This window comes from Panthera leo, chromosome B4, assembly GCF_018350215.1.
Source record: "Panthera leo isolate Ple1 chromosome B4, P.leo_Ple1_pat1.1, whole genome shotgun sequence".
NCBI lineage: Eukaryota > Metazoa > Chordata > Mammalia > Carnivora > Felidae > Panthera > Panthera leo.
The window spans coordinates 76,841,699-76,855,583 of NC_056685.1; the positions used below are offsets into that span (position 1 = coordinate 76,841,699).

General features: G+C 36.9%; 1 protein-coding gene across 13 annotated transcripts in view; it reads left to right on the top strand.

Annotated features, from left to right (window-relative positions):
* The window catches only part of LARP4 (La ribonucleoprotein 4), a 66,268-nt gene that overhangs the window by 8,562 nt on the left and 43,821 nt on the right, over positions 1–13,885 (top strand). For 8 of the 13 annotated variants that reach the window (XM_042946501.1, XM_042946502.1, XM_042946503.1 and 5 more), the window contains 2 exons: positions 12,786–12,933; positions 13,565–13,738. In XM_042946501.1, the coding sequence (XP_042802435.1) occupies positions 12,786–12,933; positions 13,565–13,738 (322 nt within the window). Of the gene's footprint in view, positions 1–2,395; positions 2,457–12,785; positions 12,934–13,564; positions 13,739–13,885 lie in introns of those variants that run through there. The other 5 variants (XM_042946506.1, XM_042946500.1, XM_042946512.1 and 2 more) reach the window with 3 other exon arrangements.

Below are 13,885 nucleotides of genomic sequence, written 5' to 3' on the forward strand. Positions count from 1 at the left end.
GAAGTCGGACGCTTAACCAACTGAGCCACCCAGGCGCCCCTAGATGCACAATTTAAACACGAATAAAAATATTGTCAAGTAGAATATTTTCAGATGCAATGGACTGAAAATGAAGTAGGAATTGTTGAAATGTGAAAAGTAGAATAAAATGCTTAGAAATGAACATAAAGATGTAAAAGTACCTTATGGTGCTTTAAATTACAATGAACTGGTTCACAATTTTCTGAAAAACTAGAAGCTAGGGATATTGATATTCAACTATTTTGTATCAGTGTGGGTTTGTTTGGGCTGTCAGGCAGTTCTGTATTACTTCCCAGCTAACGGAATTGATCCTTAATTCTAGATGTGAACGTTTTTCAAATCTGTGATTTTGTTCTTCTACCTGGGAGCTTAAAAGATTTTGGGGGTGCCTGGGTGGCTCAGTCAGTTAAGCATCTGACTCTTGATTTCAGTTCAGGTCATGATTTCATTTCATGGCTCATGAGTGAGTTCGAGTCCCGAGTCGGGCTCTGTGTTGACAGGGCAGAGCCTACTTGGTATTCTCTCTCTCTCCTTCTCTCTCTGCCCCTTCTTCTCTCGTGTACACACACACACACACACACACACACACACACTCTCACTCACTCTCTCTCTCTCTCTCTCTCTCTCTCACACTCACTCACTCTGTGTCTCTCTCAAATAAATTAAAAAAAAAAAAAAAAAAAAAAGAGTTTGACCCTGTAGTTGAAATGGGGTCTCAGTCTTTACTACAGAGGAGCGGAAAGTGGAGGAGGTTGAGAAACTCTAGTTCAGCTATCATTGTGAAGTCATAAAAAAAGATTTTTAACCTCCTCTTTGAAGATCCTTAACTGAACATGGAAACTGACTCTTTAGCTCTGAAGGTGTTCATAGTATTTTTATTTGTTTCTGTATTCGTGTTTTGCTTAAATTTTGTTTTCTTTAACGTTTAATTCTTGAGGGTGGTTTCTAGGCTTGAAAACATTGTAAACTTTTGTATTATGCCCAGTGATTTTTCTGTAAGGGTTTTGGAATCCTAGGTTCAAATGTTAGTTATATGACCTTAGACAAGTGACAACTTGTGGGAGCCTCAAGTTCCTATCTGTAATTTGGGAATAATAATCTTTTCAGACAAAGTCAGGTAGTTCATGATGTTTATGGTGTTTATGTATTAAGCCTTGTAACACAGTCTAGAGATGGGCTTGACCCACAACTATCATTTGATCATCATAGCTATTCTATTGTGATGTAAATCGTCCATTATGTAAATGGTAGGCTTCCAAAATTACTGAAATTTGTGCTTGATTTGTTGAACATTTTTGGAAAATTTATTAAAACTACATGATAATGGCACTGGTAACTGCAAAAATTGATTTAAGAGATACCAGGGTGTATAATACAGCCACCTGGGGTGGCTCAGTTGGATGAACGTCTTGACTTTGATTCAGGTCATGATCTCGCAGTTCATGAGTTCAAGCCCCACGTTCTCTCTCTCTCTCTCTCTCTCTCTCTCTCTCTCTCTCTGCCCCTCCCCTGCTCAGGCTCTGTCTCTCAGAAGTAAATAAACATTAAAAGAAAAAAGAGATATATACCTTTAAAAAAAAAAAAGAGAGATACCTTTTTGAGTTCTAATTCGGCCTTGTTACTAATTTACACTGATTCTGGGTAAGCCAAACAGAGTAATTATCTTATTTTAAATTTTTTATGGTTTAAGAGTATACTTTTAATTAGGCAGGTAAAAGTCTTAAAACAAGAATGAGGTTTGCAGTATATTAAAATACAGATTCATTTATATGCAAAATTTAAAGGAATACAAATGATAAAATGCAAATAGGTGATTTGTATTTCCTCTTTTAGAAAGAAATTTTTTTCTAATGTACAAGTATAGGTAAATGTAAGGAAAAGAAACTTTTGAATGTCATATGCTCATGTCTCTTTTCTTGTCTGTTAAGTTGTAACAGAGCCACATTTTTAAGCCAAACTTTAGTTCAGGAAATATCTCTTTATTTATAAATGACTGGCTCTACCTAAACCAAAGACAGAGGGGGGTACTTCAGGTGAATATTTCTAGAGGTAGGATATGAACTGTAGACTTAAAGCCAGACTCCGAGGATGAGGAGTTGGGTTTGGTTTGGTTTATATATTACTGAGGCAAGAGAAAAGCATTTTCTGTGTCAAAGCAGAAAAGTCAGGAGTAATCCAGGGTTTGTGTTGTACGTAGTTGGCCAGTATTTCATCCTATTAGTTTTGGAAACTATAAAATAGGTAGTGTGATCACATCTCCCATTTTGCCCTAAGTAGTTATAACGTACACCTGTTTTCTGGAACAAATGTGCCACCCTGTTTCATTCTCAAAAACGTCCTGATTTGTATGATAACTTTTAATTTTTCAGAAGAGACAAGGAATTCACTGTGTGCTTATTGGCAGTTCCCCCCCCCCCATCACTACCACAGTGCACGTAAGTTGGTACTAAAATATTTGTTGTTGAATTGGCTATGAGAAATGTAAATTTGTAGGATTTACAAAAATTTGCTGTTAAGCAAGGTAAGAGAAATACAGGATTATTCTAGCCTTTTGAGCTAAGCAAAGGAAAAAATAGGGCAGTCATTAATAATAATAAGATACATTTATCTACAAGGTTGCGTAAACAAGTGGTTAAGAACAGTGCACTGGGGACAGGCTGCTGTTCAGGCTCTGCCCCTTTCTAGTTGTATGACCTTAAGCAGGTTGTTTCACCTCTGTTTATCCGTTTTCTTACGTATAAATTGAGGATAGTACTAATATATGAGTATAATGTTAACATATCACATAAGGTTATTAAGATTGACAGTTAATGTAAAGTACTTAGAGTAGTATCTGGTATATAATAAACATTACACATGAGCTGTTGCTTTCATATATACTTATGAAAAACTCTCATTTCAGTTTTCTGGTCATTTTCATTTGAAAATAACAGACTGCTGACTTTACACGTTTTTGAAAAGGATTATTTTTTATTTTTAATTTAAAAAATTTTTAATGTTTATTTTTTTTTTTATTTAAAAAAATTTTTTTTTTCAACGTTTTTTATTTATTTTTGGGACAGAGAGAGACAGAGCATGAACGGGGGAGGAGCAGAGAGAGAGGGAGACACAGAATCAGAAACAGGCTCCAGGCTCCGAGCCATCAGCCCAGAGCCTGACATGGGGCTCGAACTCACAGACCGCGAGATCGTGAGCTGGCTGAAGTCGGACGCTTAACCGACTGCGCCACCCAGGCGCCCCAATGTTTATTTATTTTTGAGAGAGAGATAGAGAGAGCACAAGTGGGGGTAGGAGCAGAAAGAGAGGGAGACACAGAATCCCAAGCAGGCTCCAGGCTCTGAGCTGTCAGCACAGAGCCCCATGTGGGGCTTGAACCCACGAACTGTGAGATCATGACCTGAGCTGAAGTCGGACTGTTAACTGACTTGAGCCACCCAGGTGCCCCTGAAAAGGGTTATTTCGATATTTAATATTGATATTTGAAGTTGGGGGATTTTTAAAATTTCATTTGTGTAGTTAACCATTGGCTTGATCAGATGACAATTTGAAGTAAAATGGCTCAGTATGTCTAGGCCTATTTAAATTATGTAAAAAAAAAAAAAAGTGCATTATAAAATGCAAGATCCCTGGATTCTTATGCACAGAATTTGAGAAACACTTGTTCAGCATTTATTCATCCATCGATTCATTTAGCAAATGTTGTTTGTTGGCCTCCTGTGTGCTAATCATTGTTCAAGGTGCTAGAGAGCAGTTGACTGGTTTACCTTACACAAAGTCACCACCATTGTGGAGCTTGCTGACAAAATAATTCAGGTAAAGAAAAGTGCTTTGTGATAGAGGGTAAATTTTATTGCATAAACTGCCATGAATATTACTTTTTTTTTTTTTTTTTTACCAAAAATTAACTGTGGCCCTAGGATAGAAAATTACCTTGATCCTGAGGTAGAAATTAGTGCAGAGCTGCATTGACTTCTGCCCTCAGAACTCTATTAAGCTGGTGGTGTATCCATATTTTCTGGGTTATTAGCTAGTCTAGGCAGAACTAAACCAGGGATCATTTGGCTTGGTGAGGAGGTCTATTATATTCCTTAGGTAGTATATAACTGGTTGTCTTAAAGTTTTCTCTGAGGTAACTAACTGTAGTGTAGTGGCTAAGAGCCACTGTAAAAATGTATTGGCAGACTCTCCCTACTGCTGAGGTGAAATCCTGCCTCTGCTTTATTCGCTTTGCAACATTGGGCAGATTACTTTAAAAAAAAAATTTTTTTTAACATTTATTTATTTTTGAGAGACAGACAGAGGCAGAGTATGAGCAGGGAAGGGGCAGAGAGAGAGGGAGACACAGAATCCAAAGCAGGCTCTAGGCTCCAAGCTGTCAGCACAGAGCCCAATGCGACGCGGGGGCCCGAACCCACAAACCGCGAGATCACGACCTGAGCCGAAGTCGGATGCTCAACCGACTGAGGCACCCAGGTGCCCCTGGGCAGATTACTTTTAGGTAAAATAACTTTTTTCTTATCTGCAAAATGTGTATGATAAAAATATTTAACTGAAGTTGTTAATGAAGATAAATTGAGTGTTCTAAATTAATTAATTTAAATTAATTTAAATTAATTAATTAAACTAAATTAAATGTTAGTTGTTGTTCTTCTCTGTCAGAATGGGTGAAAAATTTCCAGTTTAATTTTCCATTTTTATTTTTCATGAAATACCCCTAAGCATCTTCTAGTAGGACCCTGAAGTTTGTATTGGATGAAATGACAGGTGTTTTGTGTCTTTTTTTTTTTAAGTACTTGTAATTTAGTGGTCTTCTCAATATTGGATATAAAATTAAACCTGGATGATTGACTTGCTTGAAGCAAATTTAATCAGTTTATATACTTTATTTTTCAGTATTTGTAGGGTTAATTGTAAAATCACCACATTCATGATGACTGTTTCGGACTCCTGTTACCTTAAAACTGCTTATATGAGCGGAAGGTATCATTTTTGCCATGAACTTGATGTCTCTCATTTTTCCCTTCATTTTTATCTCTTCCCACCCACATAGGATAAATAAAATGGCATAAAATGGACCAATAATGAAGACCACTTTTGGCTTATTTGGTGATGACATATATTGCTTAGAAATAGAGGTGGTGATTTTTCTGTCAGTTTTATGGACTGACAATTTGGATGTTTTTGTGGTGATTTTGGCAGATAGTTTCCAAGTCCAGTTGTACAGTTTATATCCTTTGATAGATGTTTTATGTGACTGTGTAGCTCAGGGGCTTCTGGTTCTGTGGAAGAAAAGGATTTTGATGGAATTCTTTAGACAAAGTTAACCAAACATGGTTATCAAGAATTAAAATGAGAAAATAAGTCGTTGTTGCAGTTATCTGCCTTGTCAGATTCATTACTGTGTTTTAAAAACTTTATCCTAGAAAAACACAACAACTTCTTTTGTTGGACGTTTTCAGTTTCCAATTTTTCTTTATGTGGAGTAATTCTATATAGGACACTCTTGTATATAAAGCCTTTATGTTAAAATCCACTGCAGTAGGTCAAAGAGTGAACATTTTAAAAGTTTTTTGTATCAGTATTGACAAATTGCTTCCCAAAAGTCTTAGGACAGTTTTTACTCTTGCCCAGTTTACTGTATCTTTGTCAGCATCGGGCATCCCAATTTATAAAAATTCACCATTTGGATTAAAATGAAATAATTGTGGGGCACCTGGGTGGCTCAGTCGGTTAAGCATCCGACTTCAGCTCAGGTCACGATCTCATGGTCCGTGAGTTCGAGCCCCGCGTCGGGCTCTGGGCTGATGGCTCAGAGCCTGGAGCCTGCTTCCCATTCTGTGTCTCCCTCTCTCTCTGCCCCTCCCCTGTTCATGCTCTGTCTCTCTCTGTCTCAAAAATAAATAAACGTTAAAAATAAATAAATAAATAAATAAAATGAAATAATTGATTCATTTTGCATATCTTCAGTGACTAGTGTGATTGAATGTTCTTCCATGTTTATTAGCTGTGAATTGTCTTTTTGCTTGTTTATACTTTTCTTACTTTCTTTGAAGACAATAGTCTTTTATGTCACTTGCCTAGGATGATTTTCCCAGTTGATGTGTCTTTTATTTTGGATGTTAGATGTTTCATTATCTATTTATTGATTGTAAAAGTAGTAGATGTTAATTGTAGGAAAATCCAGAAAAGCACAAAAATGAGAATAAAAATGCTACTGCTCAGAGATAACCACTTATAACATTGACTTTTAGTCTCTCTAGTGTTTTCTGTGCTTGTGCATTATTTCACACAATTCAAAGTTTCTTTCATAAGGTAGCAGCTTGTTTTTTATTCTAAGTTTCTGTGAACATTTTCACTGCCTTCTACAATATTTCCCCCCATTTATAAAAATTTTATTTTGGAATAATTATGGATTCACAAGTTGCCCAAAAACCGTACAGGGTGGTGTCATGTACTTTTATGCTCAGTTTCTCCGAATAGTAACACCTTGCCATAACTATATAAATGGCCAGCAAATTGATATTGTTACAGTCCACAGAACTTACTCATATTTCACCAGTTTTACATACAATATGATTTTAAGGCTCTGGGATAGTCTTTATATGGCTGGACTACAGTTATTGAACAGATCCTCTGTGGTTGGTGTCTTAGTCCATTTGAGCTACTATAACAATATCACAGACAAGGTAGCTTAAGAAATTTATTGCAGATAGCTGCAGTAAACCTAGGAGTGCATACATCTTTCAAAATAGTGTTTTCATTTTCTTTGGGTAAAGACCCAATAGTGAAATTACTGGATCATATGGTAATTCTATTTTTAAAAGAATGTATACTTTTAAGGCTTTTGATAAACATTGCTAACTCTTAGAAAAACTGTATGAAATGGGGCGCCTGGGTGGCTCAGTCGGTTGGGCATCCGACTTCGGCTCAGGTCACGATCTCGGGGCCCAGGGGCCCCGTGAGTTCGAGCCCCGCGTTGGGCTCTGGGCTGATGGCTCAGAGCCTGGAGCCTCCTTCCGATTCTGTGTCTCCCTCTCTCTCTGCCCCTCCCCCGTTCATGCTCTGTCTCTCTCCGTCTCAAAAATAAATAAACGTTAAAAAAAAAAAATTTAAAAAAAAAAAAGAAAAACTGTATGAATTACAGCAATGAACCGTTTGCTTCCTTTTATACTTGTCAAAATGACATTAAGTACTTCAATAGGTAAAAATGATACCTTGCAGTTAACTATTCCTGTTTGTCCTTTGTACATTTTCCCTGGAACAGGAAGACCTAGTTTTTCCCTTTCTCGAGCCCAGTGCTTTGCTTTAGAACACATATGTAAATAAACTATTATTGTGGTTAGCAAAATAGAGGTGTGTGCAAATAATAAGAGGGAAAGAAGAAGTAATGACCAAAGAAATGAAGTCAGGTGCCCAAGATTTGTAGAAACTATAAGGAGTTATGGTAGAGTAGACATTATGTCTTTAAAAATGAAGAAGCTGGAGGGACTCCTGGATGGCTCAGTCAGTTAAGCATCCACCTTCAGTTCAGGTCATGATCTCGTGGTGTGTGAGTTCGAGCCCCACGTCAGGCTCTGTGCTGACAGCTCAGAGCCTGGAGCCTGTTTTGGATTCTGTGTCTCCCCTTCTCTCTCTCTGCCCCTGCCCCACTCATGCTCTGTCTCTCTCACTCTCTCTCAAAAATAAATAAACATTTTAAAAAATTAAAAAATAAATAAGTGAATAAAATGAAGAAACTGGGGCCAGTAATTGCATAATTACTGGATGGCAGAATAAAGTTAATTTTTTTGTTGTTATACCACACTTGTCTTTCAGATGTTGGAATGACTCTCAATTTAGCTTCATGAAGACAATATTGATACTTTTTTTTTTTAAGAAATATTATAAACTAGATGTTCTGGAAAAAACTGACAATATTGGTTGAAATATTTTTTTGAATTTTTTTTTTCTAAGTTTGTGTATTTTGAGAAAGAGTACAAGTGTGCGAGTGGGGGAAGGGCAGAGAGCTAGAGAGAGACTCCTAAGCAGGCTCCGCCCTATGAGCACAGAGCCCAATCAGGGGCTCAGTCATGACCTGAGTTGAAATCAAGAGTTGGACACTTGGGGCGCCTGGGTGGCTTAGTCGGTTGAGCGTCTTTGACTCAGGTCATGATCTCACACTCCTAGGTTCGAGGCTTGCTTTGGGCTCTGTGCTGACAGCTCAAAGCCTGGAGGCTTGCTTCGGATTCTGTGTCTCTCTCTCTCTCTCTCTGCCCCTCCCCCACTTGCACTCTGTCACTCTCTCCCCCTCTCTCTCTCAAAATAAACATAATAATAAAAAATTAAAAAGAGTTGGACACTTAACTGACTGAGCCACCCAGACACCCCTAAAAAAGTTTTTTTTTAATTTTTTATTATTTTTTTAACGTTTATTTATTTTTGAGACAGAGTGTGAACGGGGGAGGGGCAGAGACAGAGGGAGACACAGAATCAGAAGCAGGCTCCAGGCTCTGAGCCATCAGCCCAGAGCTGGACGCGGGGCTCGAACTCGCGGACCGCGAGATCGTGACCTGAGCTGAAGTCGGATGCTTAACCGACTGAGCCACCCAGGCGCCCCAAAAGTTTTTTTTTTTTTAAAGCAGTGCTTTAAGTTGGCAAGAAAGCAAATGAAGTCTTCAGACCAAAAATAATTAAAAAGTACTCATCCAAAGAGGTAAGCAGGTCATAAATGTAGAGCTACTTTTTTTTTTTTTTAAACGTTTATTTATTTTTGAGACAGAGCATGAACGGGGGAGGGTCAGAGAGAGAGGGAGACACAGAATCTGAAACAGGCTCCAGGCTCTGAGCAGTCAGCACAGAGCCCGGCGCGGGGCTCGAACTCACATACCGTGAGATCGTGACCTGAGCTGAAGTCGGACGCTTAACCGACTGAGCCACCCAGGCGCCCCTGTAGAGCTACTCTTAATGCATCTGTTGGTTCTTACTGGCCCAGAGCTTTGGTTTTAATTGGCAGTGCTTAGAGACAGGACACATGGTAAAAAAAAAAAAAAAGGGGGGGGGGAGGGCCGGGGGAGAGTGAGCTTTCCCAGAGAAAAGGAAACTTGTCAGGTTTAGCTGTGACTCTGGATTGGTGAGGCAGAGGTATTCCCTAGTAATTCTAACCACAGATGTTCTTTTTGCAAAGTAGAGCTAAAATTCACACAAGTTGTTACCCAAAAAATCATGTTGAAAATTAAAGGAATACCAGATTGGTAGTTTTATAAACTGTGCAGTCATCTAACAGAGGGAAAACAAGTCCTCTCCTAAAGAGCATATTTAAAATTTTTTTTTAATGTTTATTTTTGAGAGAGCATGAGCGGGGGAGGGGCAGAGAGAGGGAGACAGAATCTAACGCAGGCTCCAGGCTCTGAGCTGTCAGCACAGAGCCGACATGGGGCTTGAACTCAAGAGCTGTGAGATCTTGACCTGAGTCAAAGGCGGACACTCAACCGACTGAGCCACCCAGGCGCCCCTAAAGAGCATATTTTAAACATAATGCTCAAAATTCCCACAAATAAAGTTCCAAGGAAAATGGACTTACAATATAAAATCATAAAGCACGTAAGTCATAATGAGCATGATTTAGCAGAAACAACAGATCACAAAATCAAACCCTCAAAGATTGCAGATAGTGAATTTATCAAGTTCAGACTATAAAATTAGAATAATATGCTTAAAGGAAGGAAGATACTGAAAAGATGATCAGGAAACAAAACATCAGATTTGATAAAAGAACCAAAAAGAACTTCAAGAAATGAAAGTTATAAAAAGAACTTATAAACTTATTGGAAAAGTTAAGTTCATTTTAGAAGTAGATGAAGAGAGAATTGATGAAATGGAAGAAATATAAATTGCTCAGGATGTAATTTCTTGAAAGACAAGGAAATGGAAAATAGGAAAGACAATGATACAAAGAGAGGTGGAACATAGTATGAGAAAGTACAAAATATTTTATTGGCATTCCAGAAGGAAGTAATAGAGCAGGTAGGTGGTGGAGAGGCAAAGTTTGAAGAGCTATACCTGGGAATTTACAGAGTTGATGCATCAGATTTCAAAAGAGCACAGTGAATCCTAAGTAGATTAAATAAAGAATTTCACACTTAGACTGATGATTGTAAAACTGGAAATCAGCACTGACAAAAATTGAGCAAAGAGAGATTAGGAATGATAGCTAGACTAATAGCTGGTTTCTGATCAGTAACAGTACAAAACAGAAGGCAGTGGGGATATCTTTAATAACCTGAAAGGGAATGTGTGCCTAGTAAGAATTCTTTTCACCAAAAAAAAAAAAAAAAAAAAAAAAAAAAAAAAAATTCTTTCTATAGCAGAGGTAGAGGGTAAAAATATTTTCAGGGAGGGGTGCCTGGGTGGCTCAAGTCTGTTGGACATCCGACTTCGGCTCAGGTCATGATATTGTGGTTCATGGGTTTAAGCCCTGTGTTGGGCTCTGTGCTGGCAGTTCAGAGCCTCGAGCCTGCTTCAGATTCTGTCTCCGAAGCTCTCTGCCCCTTCTCCCTCCTGCCCCCCTCAAAAATAAATAAACATTTAAGAAAATATTTTCAGGGAAACCACAACTTAAAGAGTTTACTACAAAAAAAATTTTTTTTTCTGAATGATGTCTTTGGTGGAGAAGGAAAGAATGATGTTCAAAGATTTTCATCAGCATTTATGTAACTTTAATAAATATTGACTGGTATAAAAAATAATGGGATATATTACATATATACATACAGGCACAAGACGTGTAAAATAGTCTTTGATGTTAATGTACTAGGCACTATAACATTTATGCTCTTATTTGAAAAATGTTTTTTAAGTTTTATATTTTTTATGATTCGAATTTAAGGTAATATTTTAATGGAATGCTTTATAAGGGAAAAAAAACCCTTGATCAGAGTATTGTAGCAGATTGTGTTCCTCTCTAGCCCACGTCTATGTTTATGCACTTTTTGCAGTTGTAATAATCTGTGAGTTGTAATCATTTGTTGTTAATATTAACTTCATACTTAGTCTCTGTATGTCTTTAGTTGGATATATGATTTCTCATTTAATAGGTTATCTGTAAAAGGGAGACACTGATATAAGTACTAATTCCTCCAGAATTGCTTAACATGTTTGCTTTTGTTATTGTGGTTGTGGGTTTTTTTCACTTCATTTTGTGAATGCATTTTCCATTTTGACATTGTCATATTTGGTCAACCCTAGGATGCACATTGTTGCACACTGTAAACTTCTCTGGCAAATGGGATACATCTTAATAGTATTTGATGTCACAGTTTTAATATACAGCAATTTTTTCTTTGATTTAGTAGTACCCCTTTTATAAAATATGGTCGTGTATCTTTATAATTTTGAATGGCTGTGCAATACTTTACCTAGAAAGTGTATCATAATTTCCCTTGTTCCTGGTTTTTTTGACTGGGTTATTTCTGTTTGTTGGCTCTTACAAATAATGCTAATAGAATATGAGTGCACCATTTTATATAGTCTTATATAGTCTCCAGTAAAGAATGAGTTTGCAAATTTTATGCTAATGTGGGAATTATTTTTAAGTACTTTGCTAATCTAATAGGTGTTAAGTGGTACTTTATTTTCCTACTTGTGGGTATATATGTATATCTTTTCTAGAATTTTCTTAGTCTTTTTTGTTTTTAATCATTAGTTTTGAGAAAGAGCATGAGTGAAGAAGGGGCAGAAAGGGGGAAGGGGAGAGGATCCAAAGCAGGCCCCGTGCTGATAGCAAAGAGTCCAATGCGGGGCTCAAACTCACAAACTGAGAGATCATGATCCAAGTCAAAGTTGGACACTCAACTCACTGAACCACCCAGGCTCCCCTATTTTTAGTTTTTTGTTGTTGCAATTTTGTCATGAAATGTGAGATCTTGACCTGAGGCAAAATCAAGAGTCTGACAGTTAACCAACTGAGCCACTCACAGCCCCAAGATTTTAAGTAATGTCTGCACCCAGTGTGCAGGCTCAAACACACAACTTCAGGATCAAGAATTGCATGCTCTACTGACTCAGCCAGCCAGACACCCCACATTGCTGTTTTTGACGTGGGAAAAATTTCTAAATGTTAGAATTGTTTAGAGTCAAAGGTCTGTATCACAGTGTAGATGGCAATAAGAATTATATACTTTGGAAAATCCTTCTAGGTACCTAAAATATTTGCTCTAAATACATAAAAATAAGCCAAAGATAGGTGAATAGTTTGAATAAATTTTATGACAAATGCAAGTAGATTGGGGTAAAGCAACATTTCTGTATTAATTGTTTATAGAGATATATTTTTTATTGTATAGGTAGCTAAATTTTATACATACACATTCAAGTTAATCTACTTAAAAAGATTTATTGTCAAGTTGAGCCCAATACTTTAAAGTATTATTTAATATTTATTATTAAATTACTTAATATGATTGGGGTTTCCTTCACATTTAAGTAATAGAAAAGTCCATTAAAGAGGTGACTGTGTGGCTCAGTCGGTTAAGCATCTGACTTCGGCTCAGGTCATGATCTCATAGTTCTTGAGTTTGAGCCCCGCATCGGTCTCTGTGCTGACAGCTCAGAGCCTAGAGCCTGCTTCAGATTCTGTGTCTCCCTCTCTCTCTGCCCCTCCCCCACCCACACTCTTGTCTTTCTCTCTCTCAAAAATAAAGATTAAAAATAGACAAGTCCATTATCTAAAATTGTAATTTTAATACACTGACTTTTAAAATTTACAAATAGATCTTTTGATTATTTAGCAGGTAACATCTAAAGGAACCGGTTTAAATCCTAATGCCAAAGTATGGCAAGAAATTCCTTCTGGAAATACTGATGCCACTCCAGTAACTCATGGAACTGAAAGCTCTTGGCATGAAACAGCAGCAACATCAGGGTCTCATCCTGAGGGTAAGTCCTAAATATTTCATCAGAACAAATCACATTTTGGTTAAATATATGGTCAAACCAGTTTATAGAACTTTGGGGTACATCTTTTGATTATTTGATTAAATATATTTATAAATGTTTAATAGGAAGTTTGTACACAGTTCTTATTTTTAGTATGAATGGGTTATCACTAGTTTCAAATAGTAGCTGTGTCTTTGGGTCTAGCATTTAACCCACTTATAATATGGTATTTATAAATTAATTTTGATATACCATCATTGGCAATGCTATTTACTCACTGTTTGACTTTGGGTAAATGACTTCTCTGTGCTTGTTTCCTTCATCTGTAAAACAGTAATAATAATTAACTTTTGGCATAGGATTTTCTGAGAATTAAATGAATTAAATGCATGTAGCTGTCTGATACATAAATAGTGCTATATGAGTTTAAACTATTGTTAATCATTTTAGCTTATCCATAAGGGTCAAAACTTATCTCCTTTGGGAAGAGAATTCTTACTAAAACCATGCGGACATTGCCCAACTGGTAGAATTCTTTAAAATCTTACTATAAAAGACATAGTGCCCAGAGTTCCTAAAGATAGGATTTATTGAATTTCTATTTACTTTCATTATATATTTTTTAATACAGGTAATACAGAGCTTTCAGATGATATGTGTAAGGAATACGAAGTAATGTATTCATCTTGTGAAACCACCAGAAATACTATAGGCATTGAAGAATCAACTGATGGAATGATTTTAGGGCCAGAAGATCTGAGTTACCAAATATATGACGTTCCTGGTAAACTTTATGCTTGTATTGGTAAAATGAACATTTGGTAAACTAGTGTTTTTTTCCCCTTACAGTTTCTTTATTATTGTTCTAATAAACCTATGGCATGGATCAGTCTGCTTTATTTGAAAAGAACTGTATGGTAATAAAATGTTAGATGATTTTTATAAATACTGT